Source organism: Kryptolebias marmoratus, linkage group LG9, assembly GCF_001649575.2.
Source record: "Kryptolebias marmoratus isolate JLee-2015 linkage group LG9, ASM164957v2, whole genome shotgun sequence".
NCBI lineage: Eukaryota > Metazoa > Chordata > Actinopteri > Cyprinodontiformes > Rivulidae > Kryptolebias > Kryptolebias marmoratus.
Window position 1 is genome coordinate 26,410,375 of NC_051438.1, and position 17,391 is coordinate 26,427,765.

A 17,391-nucleotide genomic window follows, 5' to 3' on the forward strand; every position below is an offset into this window, starting at 1 on the left:
GACTTGTGCTTTTTTAATCAGCCCAATAACATCATAAAACGTACTGCTTTTCCAATTAGTTTTTATTTCCTGCTGTGAATATTGTGATGTTAGATGATTACAGGTCTCAGAGAAAGTTACTGTGAGACTCTGTGTACAGAAGTAACATTAGACAAGTTTCAATTCCATCATGACTTCCTGCACAACGTGCAACATTGGACACCTGGAAGACAAGTCCTGTCGAGTTTATAGAGGAACCTTGTGCTGCAGTTACATGCAGGTTTCTGGTTTTCTTTTAAAGCTTTATTCCTTATTGTTTTAAGGTTGTATCTTATAGGTCTGCAACTGTTGGAGACTAGTTAGTGAATCAAATATGTGAAAATTGTGGGGAAAAAAAGAGGGAAATTTTCGGTTGTAGTCTCACTGAATTCAGTGTTTGGAACCAAGCAACCAGAGACCCGTGCAGCTGCGTTTTGAGCGGTAAATTTTGAAAATCTTAACTATAGTCATGTGGACAACCTGCAGAACTGTATTCTAGGCCATGAACATTACTTTGTTCTCCACCTCCACATTTATGATTTAATCCACTTGAGTACACTTTTGAAATGAAGATAAGCTGATTAGGACCAGTTATTAAAATCTATATATTCTTTATCGGTGTGGGTTTTAGACCTGGGCCTTTGGACCTGTAGTCTTGAATGTTTTTAGCTCGATCGCTCGAGACGACCTGGAGAAGCCCGTAACAAAACTGAGATGAGTCTGAGACACGGGCAACAACTCTATTTTAAGAAAATAAATAAACAAGTCAGCGCACACATTGTTTGAACGTGTTTAAAACTCAAGCAACAAGATTGCGCGCCTCTGCGACTCATACAAGAAATTTGATAACCCCTGCAAAATATGGACACTTTCTGTGACTCCCACACGAACGCTGTGCGCCAGTTTTTGGCCAACAGTTACTACCCAGGAAGTTGTGAGATCACAAAAAAAATCTATCTTGCCAAAGGTATTTTTTCAAAGATACAAAGAACGTTGGTTGTGTACTTAACCCCAGATTCTACGAGTATAGGTGCAGGACTTAATGCTATCACTAGTGGGTTTACCCTTGGCATGTAGAAAGCAAAGCCTAAACAAAATAAAACAAGTTGTTCTTTTTTTTAAAGGAAAAACGAACAAACTGTCTTCCTTTTCCACCAGACTTGGTGTGGTTTTTACCAACTAGCTTTAAAGAGAATTTTTAATAAAGATGTGAATATTGTATCCCTCAATACAAATTGCTTTGAAGACTTGTTTAAAAAAAATTAAAATCTTCAATGTTTGTGCTCTGAAAACGTTGCCACATACCCAAAGTCCAAAAGAACTTCTGTCAAACCAAAATCCAACATTTGCTGTTCTTTAGCAGGTTTAAGTGAACCAAGTGAAGAAAACACCAGTTTAAAATGACAATGACCTCTAAGTAACAATGTTAAGACCTCATTTAAATACAGTACTGAGGTAATAAATGTGAAATGGCTTTTAGCGTTCCAGTGGTGCACATAAAACCTCTTGAGCCAAGCTGAGCTGTTGACAAAAAGTTGCGTACATTTTTTAACGATCTCTACAAATGTTAATCTGAATATTTACTGGAAACAAATTCCAAGTAGAGAGTTTTAATAACATGTTTCAGGCAATTATTAGTTTATAGATTTGGGCAATTACCTACAGTTTCTGTGAAACATCAAGTGGCATCTAAAGAAAAATGAAGGGAGAGGAACTCAAAGAGACGAGTAAGGCAAGTTTAAAGAACCTGCCACAAAGGGGGGTGATTTACTCTCATTAAATATCACATTTCCTTGTGAGCTGAGAGCTTGAAAAAGATCTGATAACTGGGAAAAAACAGTAGCTGGAGTTAGAGCAACTCAACTCTTCAAGAAAGCTCAGCTCTTTTCAGATTGGCTGGGGTTCCTTTTCTTTTCATGACTTGCCAGAAGGGGTTTGCTCTTTTTCACACACACACACACACACACACACACACACACACACACACACACTTGTCTGATGTGGGGAACAGTAGACAAGACTCTCACAATGCCATTTCCTCTTGTGACTTTTTTTTTTCCTCCATGAAGCGATTCAAATACAAAGGGCTGATGGGATGAAGGTTGATTATAAATTCTCTTCCACCGCTAAATGTGTCAAACCAGCCAAATGTCAAAAGATATTCTGTCAGAGGATATTGAGTTGACTGAAAATGTCAGACAGGGAGGAGGCATCAACAGGAGCACGGGTAGGAAACAAAGGAAGAAACTGGCACACATGTGTTTGTGTGACTCGGATATGGCAGAGCACCTGTCATCATTATGTTGCCTGATGGGGAATTCAGTTTGAACTACTGTTTCTCGGCAGTTGTGACCTGTTTTCTTTGGAATAATTCCACTTTGAACTCCTTCATCCATCTCTGTCGACAGATCAAACATTTGGAGACTAACTGCACGCGTTTTGGCAACAATCGGGAGGTCTCAGAGAGTAAACTTTGGCAAGATATCAAACATCATTCCAAGTTTACCAACTATATAAAGTTGAACTGGCCAAAAAAATAATAATCACAAGTGTTGAGTTATTTACTCCATGCAACACAAACACTTTTTTCCTGAAGTTCTCACGTTAAATTATAACCTAAAAAACACTCAGATGACAAAGATGAGTTTTATTCATTTTTAAGTGAATGAAATTTGAACATGTCACGATTCTTGTTACTTCTGTTGCAGTCTGATCAGTCCAAATTAATTATCCCTGACCGATATGAATGATCTAGACAATTTTGTCACAATATTTTCACGCCAGGATGATGTGAACAATAGGCTTTGAGATGTGTAATAGAACACATCAAGAACAATTAAAGAGTATTGACTGAGACACAGAATGAGGAATTTGTCACATCTGATCTGTCATTTTGGATGGCATTAATAAACCACGCTGCTGTGGAAATATTTAATATATCCTACCTTTATTTTCCCCTCTTTTAAAGGAAGTTTAAAATCTCCACACTCACCAAAGGCTGTGTAAAACTCCTCTTTTGTTAGATGCTCATCATCGTTGTCATCATTGTACTTCAGCAGGTCGAACAATGTGCACTCCAAGAGATCCTTGGATAAACCTTCATGCTTGATGACCTTCAACAAGAGGATAAATAGTACTTCATGAAGTAATTGTGGTCAGTTTACCAAAGCTACTAATTGTATAAAAAGTACACTTTGTATTGGCAGCAGAGAAAACTAAATTCTGCTGACCACGTTTTACTGACCACAATTTTCTGATACAATATTGAAATTAAAAGAAGCACATTTTTTAGATATACACTGATAATTACCATTTCTCTGGTTGGTTAAGTATAGAAAAACCCCACCGATTATTAAAAGCCACAGTCTGATTTGAAAGATGCTACATCAAACTCAAGGGAGCATTTTTCTTAACCTTGACCAAAGAGCTTTTAAATCTAATCTCCAAAAGGATGTGGGATGTGAAACCTGAACTTGGATGTTCAAATAATAAATTTAGCAAAACCTGTCATTCATCACAATGCAAAAGCTTTACAGAGATTTTGGTACAGAACAATCTTTTCCAGCAGGAAGTTTTCTGCCTAATACCACATTTCAGTAGACGCTGCTGGCTGGAACTGTGGTTCAATTTATTTAAAAAATAGAATTGTCAATCTATCTTTTAGATCTTTTTATCCTGCAGTACAAACAGGCTTTCATGCACAGCTACTGTATGGTTTTATGATGAACTATTTCAACTAATGGCACAAAAGCATTTAAACAAAGAAGGTGAGAGACGGTATACGAACCGAGTCGTAGAAACTAACAGAGTCAAAGCCGAGCAAATAATTGGCAACGCTGACAGATAAATATTGGACTCTCGCTCAACAGTACATCGGTTTTAGATGAGGTGTGACTGCACATTTAAAATGGAGTTTGTCTTAAAAATAAATCTTCCTGTTCATATCATAATGCTTTGAAAACTCCTTATGATTTAAACCAATAAAATAAATTCAGATTGTTCTGACCGTGGAGTTCCTTTAAAGCACGTTTTTTTTCCTCCATGACATTTTTTAAACTACAATGAAGTGCCAAGCTCTCAGGGTTATGCTTGCATACAGTTCAAAGTTTATTTTTAAACTGTCTGCTTTAAAAGGCCAAGACACTATATGTCTCCAGTTTTTTTAATGTTTATGGCAGTCGGTGTGAAACTGAAGTTTTATCACAGTGGTGAAAATGTTCAAAACTCCTTTTTTTTTTTTAAATCATTGCTCTGCTGAAGCACGATCCTGTTCAACACCCCGTATGTGGCCTTCCCAGTCAAACATCCATCAAACAAGATCAGCTGTCAAAACGATGATCACAACAGACAGCTTTATACATCACGTCTTGTCCACTGGATCAGTGTACTGATTTAAAAAGTAGTGAAACTCAAAAAAACTACTCGTCACTCAGGTTTTTCACTTCCCCTTTTAAAACCTGACCGTAGCTTTTCGTGCTGTAGTTGCGTGCTTTAAAGCAAGAGCTTTAAATAGTGAAGCAATGTCAGAAATACTGTTTGATTCCTGTGGTTCCTCAGTTTGTTCCTCTCTCTTTTCTGTAGAGAAAGATTTCTGAAACAGTAAAAAAAAAAAAGACCCTGTATACATTTGGTGGCTTTTAACACACCATGTACACCAAATTATCTGTGGCACATCACTGATGTGATAACTAGATGTAATGTTTATTGAGAATGCAGGCCCTGCCTGTTTCAAATCGAACTTTAATTTACGAAGCCAATGGAACATTGGCTGATTAATCAGATAGAACTCCTCTCTTACAATTAGCACACAATAAGTTTCCACTACTGCAGGTTATTACAGGCTACATCTATCTAGTTTCACAAAACCTATTCTGCTAAGAAATACATTATAAAGTATAGCTATTATAAATGTAATCGTATAGTAATTAGAAATCAAAAGATGCTGACCAAATCTGCACAGTGTTCCTCTGAGCTGTTTCTGCACAGAACCACATGATCCTGGTCAGGTGGTGTCCTAAGGGTTTTATTTTAATGCAGCCTTAGAGCTGATTTGTAAAGATCACACACTTTTTTTTTACTTTATTTTGTGCTGAGGGTAGACGAAACCAGAGCCAGATCAGAGGTGAACAAAAACAAATATTCAGACATCTTTTCTGTCAGACAGTCATTGCAGGGAGTCAAAATAAGGTTTGATTTTCCCTAAGTGTTTTCATGTGCACACTGCTGTATCAAGTTAGTCAAAGTGAAAGATGTCAGTCCTATAACTTTAAAAGAAACCATAGTGTGTTTCAAATATAAAAGTGTTTTAGGGCACAAGAGTGGCAGCCATGGTCTGAGGTTTATGAATGTGTGTGCAGGGCTTGTTCACAACCAATATTTAATTTGTTGTAATTTATTGTCCATGTTTTAATAAAGAAAAACTAAAGACAAAGATAAGACTAGAAGCACTCAGAGAGCGCAAACCTCTGCCAAGGCCACAGTGTGATTAAAAAGAAAAAAAATAGTATGATCTGGATTATAATCTGGATTACCATCAAAATTTAATCCATTGGTTTTTGGGACAACCCCAACATTTCCTGAAAATTTCATCCAAATCTGTTCCTTATCTTTTGTGATTTTGCTAACAGACAGACAAACAAACAAACGCACACAACCGAAAACACCCGTGACCCTAAAAAGGTGTCCAGACATGCAGTTTAATTTTTCTCCATTAAATGGTTGCATAGAGCACAAGGTCATCTCTGACCTTGACCTTTGACCCCATCACCTTGAAATCAACAGTGATCATTCTTGACCCATGAGGTATCCAGCTGTGGAGTTTAACATTCCTGTTATCCAGCTGCAGAGTTGGAGCACAGGCTAATCTGTGACCTTGACCTTTGATCCGATCACCACCAAAACTTAATCACTTGTTCCTTGTTTGACGTTTCCAGAAAATTGGTTCATAACTTTCTGAGTAACCTTGTACACAGACGGACAAACTGTACCGAAAGCATAACATCTTTGGCAGAGATAAAAATATGCACACTGGCTTAAAGGAATAGTTTAGCAATTCTGAAGAGATGTTTTGTCTAACAGTTAATAATTTGTACCTGATTATCCGTGAGATCAGTCAGAAGTTAAAGTAGTCTCCTTACAGAAGTTAAACTAATGGCTGGACTGACCGGTGCCTCTTTTATAGAGGTGAGCAACTATTCTGCTGACTCTCTTAAAGCAGCAGAATAAATTCACATCCCTTGACAGCCTGCTGATAATTTCTGACTGACACAAATGCTCTCTTATTGTGAGGCTGTTTCTGTGAGAGATCTGCCAAAACTCTTGTGTGTTTAAAGAATAAAAAAAGGGAAGGAAAGTTAAAAAGAAGCCCTGGAGGAATCTCTGGTAAGACTTTTTCTATCTTGATGGTGGAGCGATAACATTCAGCCTGGAAAAAAAACTCAGGGAAACATCAAATCTGTCCAACCTGATATTGAATAGAATAAATTCAAATTTATTCATAGCATCAAGATTTTAGTTTCCTTTAAATGTTTGATTTATTGACTATCACTAAGCATTGATATTTTTTTAATAATAAACTCTTTGAACTCAGAATACTTAAATAAATATTTAATCAAGTGAATGACTTCTGCTCAATCGAGGGAAGTTGCAGATAACTCCGACCTCCGTAGATGGGATTTTCTACTGGATCAGTAGGAAGATAACCTAAGAAAAGCAACTGAAATCCTGGTTTGCAAAACCACTGCAGGGAGCTTAGCCCCTTAAATTATTCAAATATGATGCATAATAAATCAGTCTTCAGGTACACAAAGACTTTGTTATTCTAAGAATATCCTCTTTCCCCCCGCCAGCCCCAAAAAGCTTGTTTTACAACTTTCCTGCTGGTAGTGCTGGTAAAAGGCTGTGGCCTCTCTTGAGCATAAGGCTTTTTTTTTTTTTGACCTGCATTGCTTTTCAAAGAGTTTACCTCCAGCCAAGCTTCACAGATACAAAAAGGATGGAAATAGAAATAAATGGACAAGATGATGCCACACATGAAACCACATGTAACTTGTTGGTTCTTTGGTTGTTCGGGTTATTATTGTTCTGATTTCATCAACATCAATATTACACTCAATTCAAAGCAAACCATGGATGCAACACAAATATGTGAAAAGACTTAAACAATAGAAGTAAATTACAATTGCTATTTTGTGTGAGATTTGTTCCTTTTTTAGTATTACTACAATAAGACAGAAATCTAATAAAATATAGAGTAGTCTGTATTTTTACCAACCCATTTATACAACCTCACAAAGAAGCAGCTTTTTTTTTGTTGTTGTTTCGTTTCGTTTTTTTTTTTTAAATTGCCAGGACATGAGCCAGCTAGAAGTGATGATGAGCAGCAGGGGAGAGATTTCTTTAATGGAGGAAGAAACATTTGCCTGTAGAAGCAAGCATCAAATTGAAATCGTGTGAATCTGTCAGAATGTTAAAGGACAAATGTGCCACATAGGAGAAAATGTTTACCAGCAGTTATCTATGGGAGGCCCCTTAGGACAAAAAACATTTTTTTCTCTTACATACACCATCAAACTGCCTTACATACATGCTGATAATAATAATAATAATTTATTAGGCCTCACAGCTGTCAAGCTTGATGTTAAGTGGGAGGGAGAATGTAATTTCATCTTTAGTAGTTTATATACTGTATTTTTTATTCATTAAAACAAATATAGCATTTAATTTGTACTCAGAAGCAGAGTAACGGTGTGCCATATTGTTTTTCTTTTCTTTAAATTTAAGTTCTGTCAGTTTGTTTATATTCAGTTTCACATCATCAAACACATGAATTGTAATTTTATTTTGTTTTCGTTTTTACTGTATTTATTTTTAAAGGAACTGTTAAATGAGGGAGAGTGTTTAAAGTGTTAAATTTAACCAGTTGACTTTCCCAGCAAGTGAAAACTTAGTGTTTTAAAGCACTATAAACACAAAATATTTGAATTAAAATTTTGTTGACAGTGTTATGGGTTTGATTCTGCTTGGCATTAGTTATGCATAAAATCCTGTACAACTAGTAGCAACATATTAAACTTCAAAATAAGATTTTTCATAAAAAAATAAGTGACATTCAGATTGAAGAGAGATAAGTTGAGGTTCTGCTCATAATAAGCTTTTAGATTGATTTCACCTTCAAAAAACAACTTCATTAAAAACATTACAAAACTGATTACATGGGCCTATTTCTATTATTACGATTTTTAAAAGTAGGAAATGTATACCACATATCTTAAACATCAGAGTACATTTTATTCCTTCAGCATATTATGGGACTCCTGCAGACCAGATACTAACTTTAACCAAGTTGCTTCAGCAAGGGTGAGAAGAGAGGATTTGATAGGGATTGTGAGAGTGTTTGATGGTGTTTGTGAGAGGAGGAATGTTTTTGTCCTAAAGGGCTTCCCATAATTAACAGCTGGTCAATACATCAGTTAGGTTCTATAGCTTTGCCTTTCCTTTTAAAATGTCATTGTCGCTTAGCTTTAACACAGTACTGCTGTGTGCAGGTGGATGTATGGGCCACTCTTGCCAATCAGTGAGAAGCATCCATTGCAGACGCCATTTGATATACCATTTAAATATAGTCTGCAGATTGCCAGCTCAGCACAGAGCAAGAAATCCACCAGTGCTGTACAGATGAGGATCCAGTCGATTTGATTTGTGATTTTATTGTGTTGATTTTTACAAATGGCTTTTTTTTATTGTTTTTGACCAACTTGTAAAACCCTTTGGTCAAGCTTATTTTCAAACAAACAAAAATAAAATTCAATATCTTTTGAGCTGCCACCATTAAAGCAAAGCGGAGTTATTAAACAGTTCTGTTAGTAGACGAACAAAAACACTTTTGTGCCAAATATTCATACCTGCACAATTTATCCTTTACCATGTTTGTTTATTGGTATTAACCAGTTTGGTATCAATTTAAAACAAGTTCTCAGCATCCCTCCATAAACTGAAAACATCCTTTGGGTTAGATAAATGTTAATAGGTAAAACGGTAAGAAATGTTACTACAAAGCAACAACATTCTTTGCTTCTGTACCTTAAGGTTTTAAAATCTCTTCAGATCAACATGAACAGAATTCAAGGTGAAGTTTCAATTTACTCACATGCCAGTATCAGACAAATTATTTAAAAAATGTTCAGCATTATTGCTTTTTGCTACTCACCTGTGAGAGCTCGCTTGCATCTATTTGACCACTATTATCTGCGTCAAAGCGTCTGAACATCAAATCAACCAGTTGCTTCTTGGCAGCCATGCTGTCCTTGTGAGTGCCATGTAAAGCAGCTCCCATGTATCGTTTGTCGTGCAAATCCAAAATCTTGGTTTTCAGCCGACGGTAGTCATTCAATCTGCAGTCATCCCCTGTAGAACAAAAAAAAAAAAGATGGGGCAAAATTGTTAGAAGATTATATTTATTACATGCATTTACTGATCGCCATACAAAAGAAAGAAAGAAAACAAGTGCTTTTTTTGTCGTCATCTTAGGTTATTAAAAATGAATTTTCTAATTTTAGGATGCCTAAAGACATTTCACAAATACCTACACGATGGCTCCAGATATTTGCTTTCAAGTTATGAATAACACTGGATGTAAAGACTCAAACTGTTAGCTATTGGTTACAAGAAATAAAAAACATCTCTCTCCAGACCAACAGCAACAACAAGCTCCTGTTTATATTAAGTGAAGCTTTAACCTGAGAATGTCTGTGACTGGATGCATCATAAATGCAAAAGATTATTTTCACAAGAGAGCATAAACACCCACATTCACACAGCCTTTCATTGCTTTGGACTAAAAACAGTGCAGCCTGATCAACACACAGAAACTGATGAACAAATCCATCACGTAGGTGTCAAGAATAAACCCTGACAGCGACAGAAAACGTGATCATGTGTACAATCTGCCATCAAAGAATCTATATCAAAGAAGTCAAATACATAAAAGGTTCAGCAGTGAAGTGAAGCTGCAGCCAAACAGAAAATAATGACTAGAACTTGAGGTTTACACATGTCAAATCAATTTTTCTTTGTTTCATCTAGAAGTGCATCTCCCGTAATAAAATTTAAATTAGCTGATATCTACCAGCCAACATGAAAAACACTGATATGATTTTCAGTTCTCGGGAAAGAACAGTGACATCTGTCACATTCTCCAACGTGATCAGCAGCTATGAATAATACTGGCTACGCTGAGTCTTGTGCAAGACAAATGAACTTTGTTCAGGATGAGCAGGTACAATTTAGTGAGTATGCTAATGACATTCCTCCCCAGTAGAAGTGGGTGCTCACTGAGGGTTGATAACTAGTTAGGCAAAATCAGAGCGACCCCAGAAACCAATGACACATTTGCAGTAGTGTAGGATTTCATTTTTAATTGTATAAATTTCTTCCAGCATCCTCTCGGTGAAACAACTTCAGCAGTCAGTGAGCATTAAAATGAGATGCTAGATGTAGTCCCAACCCTTACAATCATTGGGGTTTCAGAGGCTGGAAGCTTCTCTTAGATTTTACCAGCAAAGATGTCATTTTCACTTTTATCTCAGTCTTTGATGACTTTTTTAGATGCTAAAAGGTGTATGGAATCATTATCATTCAGTGTTTTAACTGAAAGTAAAAAAAATGAGACACGACTAGGTAAAATGTGTAAATTAAAAAATGTGAACCATATGACCGCCAAGTTGTTTAACAAAGCATTTCCATTCCGTGTCCTTTTTTTTGAAGACACCTACTGTTCACCCCCTAATGTAAAAATTAAACATGTGTCTTAGTGTCTGTTTGTGCCGTCATTACTTATTTTGAAAGGATTATAAAGTAAAAACTATGATCAGAGGTGAGCTCAGTTTTACTGGGGATGCAGAGCAGTCCAGAACCAGAAGATCTGAGGGGTCTAGACGGTTGGTACAGCGATAACAGATCTTTAATGTATTGGGATAAAGATCCTTGGCTGACAGAATGAGCAGCAGCACACATCTGTGCACCACTTGAAGCTTGTAAACTTTAATTCACCATAAGTCCCAACAGTGTGGACATGGTCATTTCCTTTAAGGAGAAGAATGAAACAGGCCACTGTCCTAAAATCATAAAGCATCAGCTGGTTAGTGCTTCTTAAGACTGTTTAAGGAGCACAGCCAGGCGTGGTTAAATGTTTAAAAAAAATTATCATTATCTAGGAATTTGAATAGTGTTTTTGCCCAAAATGCCTATTCCTAGTGAACCATAGGATGCTCTGGATCATTTCTCCAGTTTGTGTTACTCACAGCTTTACATGATTAAAAAAACAAACTGAAGTGTTGACAGATTTTAGAGCTACACTTTCAGTCTGAGTCAAAAGCTTCCTACAGCAATCAGGTTGTGAACAACACCAGTGGAGGCGGGTAAGGTCTTGTGTACCAGCCATAGATGGGAACAAACCAAATAGAAAATGAGGGGAAAAACTAAAATTGTTTCAGTTGTTAAAATAGGAGGTGAAGCAAGAGGAAAACTTGCCCGGGAGAAGCACAGATTGCAGCATGCTGCATATCATGGAACAGGGTCTGTTTTGACATGTGTCACAGTGTGAGAAGCTGCCATGGTCACAAATGGCAAAATGAATAAAAGATAAATGGCTGCATGCGTACCCTGGGGATATGAAGGTCAGTTACATCAAAAGGGTATAAGCTAGCACAGTTATGCATATACGCACATAAATTTATAGTAAACACATTTGGGCTCAATTTAAAGCTCAACCAATTTACAGTTTAATAGTTTTTTTCTTACAGTTAGACTTATATTGGGCATTTTTTTATTCTCACATATTTTATGCATATAATAAATAAATAAATAAAAGGTGATGCTGAAAACCTCATTGCACATATTCTCCACACGCATTTCAGCTTCATTACCAGCAGAACCCTCAGTTCAGTTTGCAGCACACTGAGAAACTTAACAGGAAAACCAAAACTCATAATAACTCTGCCATTGTTTTCATGATAAGTTATTATATAGTTTGTACAACCGTTGGTATCATGCTGGTTCTGCTTCTGTGAACTGCAGCATAAAAACAATGATGATACAATTTGAGAAATGATTTATTTTCAATTGAGTGTAAACATCTTTCAACCATGTGAATCTTTTGTGTTCTAGAGTTTAATAAAAACATATTGCACAGAGAATTATATAGGATTTTGGTTTAAAAATATAATTAAAAATATTTGGTAAGTAGACAACCATGAACATGGAAAACAATTAGAATTTTTCCAATATTAAAAACTCTGTTACACTGTCCCTCTTCCAAACGTGTTTACACCAACTTTACTAAGAACTACCATTATTGATTGTTATCTAAAATATGTTGGTCTTTAAATAAATTGGTTGGTTTGAAACTCTGTGGCAAGAAATTCACAGCTTGCAGCCTGAAGAGATAAATAATCAACAGAATCGAAATGTCTCAAGTGGTTCTGTGAATATCTGACATGTCTGCAAAATGCTACAGCTGACCAAAACATGAAGGATTATATTAGTCCATCATCTCCATTAAGAGCTAGCTTAAAGAATGAGCTTGTACAAATATTAGACATACAATCCATCCAAGTCGGCCATTTGTGACAACTACTTGTCAAAACTAACAAAGTTAACATTTGAAACTAATATTGGCCAGCGTATGTGCCAAAGGAAACCAGTTGATCAAAAAGAGATTGGCTGATTACAGTCTTATAAAGTGACATGTCTTACTACATTTAGTACAAAGTTGTGGTTCATTGTTTTATTTATAACCCAAGGACAGGTCAAGGAGTCAAAGCAGGAAGTTGTCTTGACCTTTAATGACATTTTTATCAAGTCCAAAATTAAACAATTTGGAGATATTACAGTCATGAAATTCAGTAACTGAAAAACCAGAAAAAACAGTCTTAGTCTTATGTCTCAAAAAAAAGTGGGTTTTTTTCTACCTGTTAACCTTAGCACACATTAAGCACTGCTAAATGTAATACTGTCTGACAATCTGCTCTAAAAACAAAACAACCTTAATGGCTCAAATCTTAATTGATGCTTTTGAGAAAACCAAATTAAAGAAGAGGTAACAGTTTTGGTTTAATACCTGTAGGCTGCCTTGGAAATGCTGCAAAAGAATGGCACTTGTGTCAATGCTATTCACATATTTAAAAAAATGGTGTTATTCACAGCAACATGCTTCTGGAGAAAGATGGTGACATAAATAATAAATGCAAGCCAGTGGTAATTTATATACTGTAGATGCAGCCTTGTTGTCTTCTCTGCTTTTTGTCTTTAAAAGATGAATCATGAATGTGTTTTATCACTCAGTTCACTACGGAGCCAATCAGATCTAAATCAGATCTAAATAATTTTCCTAAAATGTTTGTATCATGTGTAGTTGAAGTCCCTCTGTAACTTGAAATAATTGTCAGAGTGAGAAGACTCTCAGCTTCATCGATTTAGGGAACAATAATTTATATGATTAGAACAATTAGCCTGAAAGTGAAGCTCAGTATCTTGAAGCTGCTGGTCTGTGACTGTTCAGCTTTGATATTTATTGCTCATCGTTAGCTCACTTATCAAACAGCAATTGCGTTATTAATCAATAAAGATGAAAGTTAAAAACATCACTCATTGTGGTTTGTAACGACGTGCTGGTTTATTTTAAAGAAGTTAGTTTGCTTGACTCTTCTTGCTGTTTAACTTACCAACAGACCACCACAAACATAACATTCCTTTCTACAAATACAAAGACATGTTATAGCAAGGACGTTTAATGCAAGAATAAAATGTTGAAAAAACAAATATCTTCAAGGGTTTTCAACTTTTATCTTGAAACTATGTTTGATGAACTCAATACTCTTTAATGCCACTGAGAGAATCTATTCCTTTAGCAAAACAATGCAAGGTGAATGAGAACAATGTTTTGCTCACCTTGAAATTCTCTTTGCAATGCATTTGGTACTTTTGAAAGAAGACTGAAATGATGAAGTACAAAAAGCTGTTAGGTTGTGGTGGAAACTCTTTCTGCTTGTATCCAACACACTTGCACAAGAAAAAAAATGTGTAGAAATTCTAAACATAAAACATCTTAGTATACAAATCACACCTTTAAAGCACATTTATATCTGAACTAAAGTTAAGGTACAATGCAATTACAACTCTTAATAATTTAGCAGCTGATGCATGAACGTGTCGTTCACCTTTAAAATATTTAGAAAAGGAATTACATTCAGTTAATTAAAGGCTGGTAGTCATTGCATCTGTGCCTAAAGTTGACAATGAAATATTATAATTATAAGAGCCAAATTCAACACTTAAAATGCACCATTTTCTTTTCCCCCAAAAACAGAGGAACAACAAAACCTGAGTATTGAAACTAGAACATAATGGCATTCTACCAGAAACAAAAGCATCCCATTCAAAGGGAGATACTGGTACACTTTGATAGCTTAAAGACAAAAAGAAATGGTTTTGCATCCAGAATATCTGTGATGTAGAATATTACAGAGATGACAGCCCCGGCTTTCAAAATACCTGAGAAAAGCATCACTGTGTGCAAAGAATAGTCAGTGATGCACGTTGCATCAGAGGACAAAGAAGCAGCTGTTCTATAAGCAGTTACCATAAATCATGGTGGCACTTTCTTTTCAGCTAAGAAAAATGCACAAGACGTTACACAGAATTGTATTAAAAACCAAAAGTCATGTCATATCTCTGAGTTACACATTAATCCTTAGACCACACTTTTTATATTTATTTGTAAACACTTACCTTTCCCATCCTGTCTGCTGAGGCCACGACAGTCATGGAAGCCCCCACCACAGCCTCCTAAAACTGCCTCTTTAAAAGCACTACTGTTTTATTTATATAGAGAAAATGTTAGCTCAGCAGAATAGCTGAAATCAACTCTGCAGAGGTTGCCCCATCTCTGCCCAACTGCGTCTGCCCCCAGTGCCCCTCCAGCTCTTCCATCTCAGTCTCCAAGGTACTGGCTACTGCCATAGATCACGATACATCAAGAAAGCACAACATGACAACTGGGTTACCCAAATCAGAGGTCACTGATTGTAATCTTTAAAAGCAACTAGAGGTGTCACTGCAGAAAGGCCTGACTAAATCTGAAATGGATATCTGGGCAGTAGAGCTACAACCTCTCACTGCTGCTCTCCCCAGGATTATATCAATCTGAGACAACAAACTAAGTACAAACAAGAGACCAATATTCTGCCAACACTCCTGCATGTAAAGTACTTCTAAAGTCATACAGAGAGGAGAATCTTAAAATATTTAAAGTGAAGAATGAACTCATTTAAAAACTCATTCTCATAATACTCTATTATTGATCTTATGGTCCTTTTATTAACCAAAGATCCCTGGAACCAGATCAGCATGAGGACCACAACTGCTCTGCTGCACTTCTTTGAAACATTTTTTTATGCAAATTTGTCCTTTACTGTTTTTGAGTGATCTTGCAAACAAACAGAAAAAAAAAGACAACTGTACCAATCACACAACATCCTTGTCGAAGGTGACAAAGTAAATTGGCACTTTGGTAACTTGCCAGTTCAGAACAAGGAGCGGTGCTTCTTAATAATGGTTAGCCTTGCGTCAAAGAGGCTTGTGGAGCCAAAATACTCATCTGTAGTATTTGTGTGGTTTTCTTTAAAGAAAAACTGGAACAGTTGCATCATGTCTGAGCAATGAATGATTTAATATGTTAATATGTGGTCTATTTATTCTTCTGAGAGCACAACTGCAAAATCTGTAAACATTAATTATCAAATCCATGCAAAGTAACTACTAAGAATTAATTTGTCTTAAAAAATAAATGGGTCATACTTTCTGATCTATAACATCTCATTTTCAACATTTTAAAAATAGCATCATGGTCACATAAAAAAGGTTTCTTTGGATGTGTTTTGGATACTCTGGATATTTCATGACGCCTCACTTGGAAACTCTCCAGGACAGATCAACTCCAGTATCAGTATCAGTCACTGCTCTTTCCACTTTGGATGCAGTTGTATTTCTCTCCCTCCTATCTTTTATCAGAACTAGGGCTCTTCCCCATGTCCTAATCTTAAAATCTATTACTCCACTTCACTTCTTTGAATGAAAACAAGACTACATAAACTTTCCTGCATCCATCCAATATTCACCTTTACTGGACTTCTTTGTTTTAAGATACTGAATGTATAACGTGAGTATTGTAAAAGTGGCATACTGTATTGTCTTTCCTTAACCAAAATGCACTCGAATTAATTGGACATTGCAACTGCATTTGAATTAAACCAATTTACTTTTTGTGTACAGTGCTCCAAGATGACTTGCTTATTTTTTCACTATACATTATCCAGAATATTAGACGGAAATGGGCTGCGATTCATGATAGAACAAGATTCTTCCACTCTCAAATCTGATCCCAGTAGAGTTGATTACACACAGCTTACTCCATCACTGGCAGGTCTTGTTGATGACATGATGGAGGACAGTGACCCAGAGGCTGAACATACCTGGACCAAGACTTTAAATCAACACTGCTGAAGGTCTATTTTTAGTAAAAAAAAAAAAAAAAGCAGACAGACTGAAGAATATTGTTTTTATGTTTAGGCTGTACTTTTGAGTAGAGGTTTTACAGCAGGTATGAAAACATTTGTTGGACATGAAGATAGGCCATAAATGATGTCAGCAGATGATTTAGAGACTTAATAACTTCAGACTCAAACCTAGTGGGGAAATGCAGGAAAATGAGAAAAATCTAACATTGTGATTTACTGTCTTCATTCTCCAACAACAACAAAAAATGTTGCTCAACTAGAAAATCTGCGTAAATTAAAATTTAAATGAGATACCAGTGTTTCTGGTTTAATCAGGAAAGTTGTAATCCCCAGCTACATGCCTGGTTCCGGATAGCTTTGGAACTGATCAATGTTAACTTCAGCAATAAGCCTCTCTGTGCATCATTTCCTTTGGGCATTGTTTTTTTATATTTCCAACTGAAGAAAGTCCCCCCCACCCTCTACTTGTGCAATAGAAATGCAATTATTATTATGCAAATCGTGAGCATGGCAGAGTTTGGATAGTTACATTTAAGAAAATGTCCATGAACACCAGAGTAAAGTTTTGAGTCAAACATATATATATATATATATATATATATATCCATCTTGTTCCAGTAGCCCATTTGGAACAAGACGGATATATATTGGAGAATGACCGAGCTAAGATCCTGTGGGACTTCCAGATCCAGACAGACAAAATGGTAATGGCGAACCAACCGGACATTGTGGTGGTGGATAAACAACAGAGGAAAGCAGTTGTGGTGGATGTAGCAATACCAAGTGATTGCAACATCAG

The 17,391-nt window shown here is 36.2% G+C and overlaps 1 protein-coding gene across 3 annotated transcripts in view; it reads right to left on the reverse strand.

Moving 5' to 3' along the window:
* Positions 1–17,391, reverse strand: part of fstl5 (follistatin-like 5) — a 151,873-nt gene that overhangs the window by 63,631 nt on the left and 70,851 nt on the right. For all 3 annotated transcript variants that reach the window (XM_017417479.2, XM_017417480.3, XM_025006188.2), the window contains exons 5-6: positions 9,227–9,423; positions 3,011–3,131 (exon numbers count right to left, since the gene is read on the reverse strand). In XM_017417479.2, the coding sequence (XP_017272968.1) occupies positions 3,011–3,131; positions 9,227–9,423 (318 nt within the window). The remainder of the gene's footprint in view (positions 1–3,010; positions 3,132–9,226; positions 9,424–17,391) is intronic.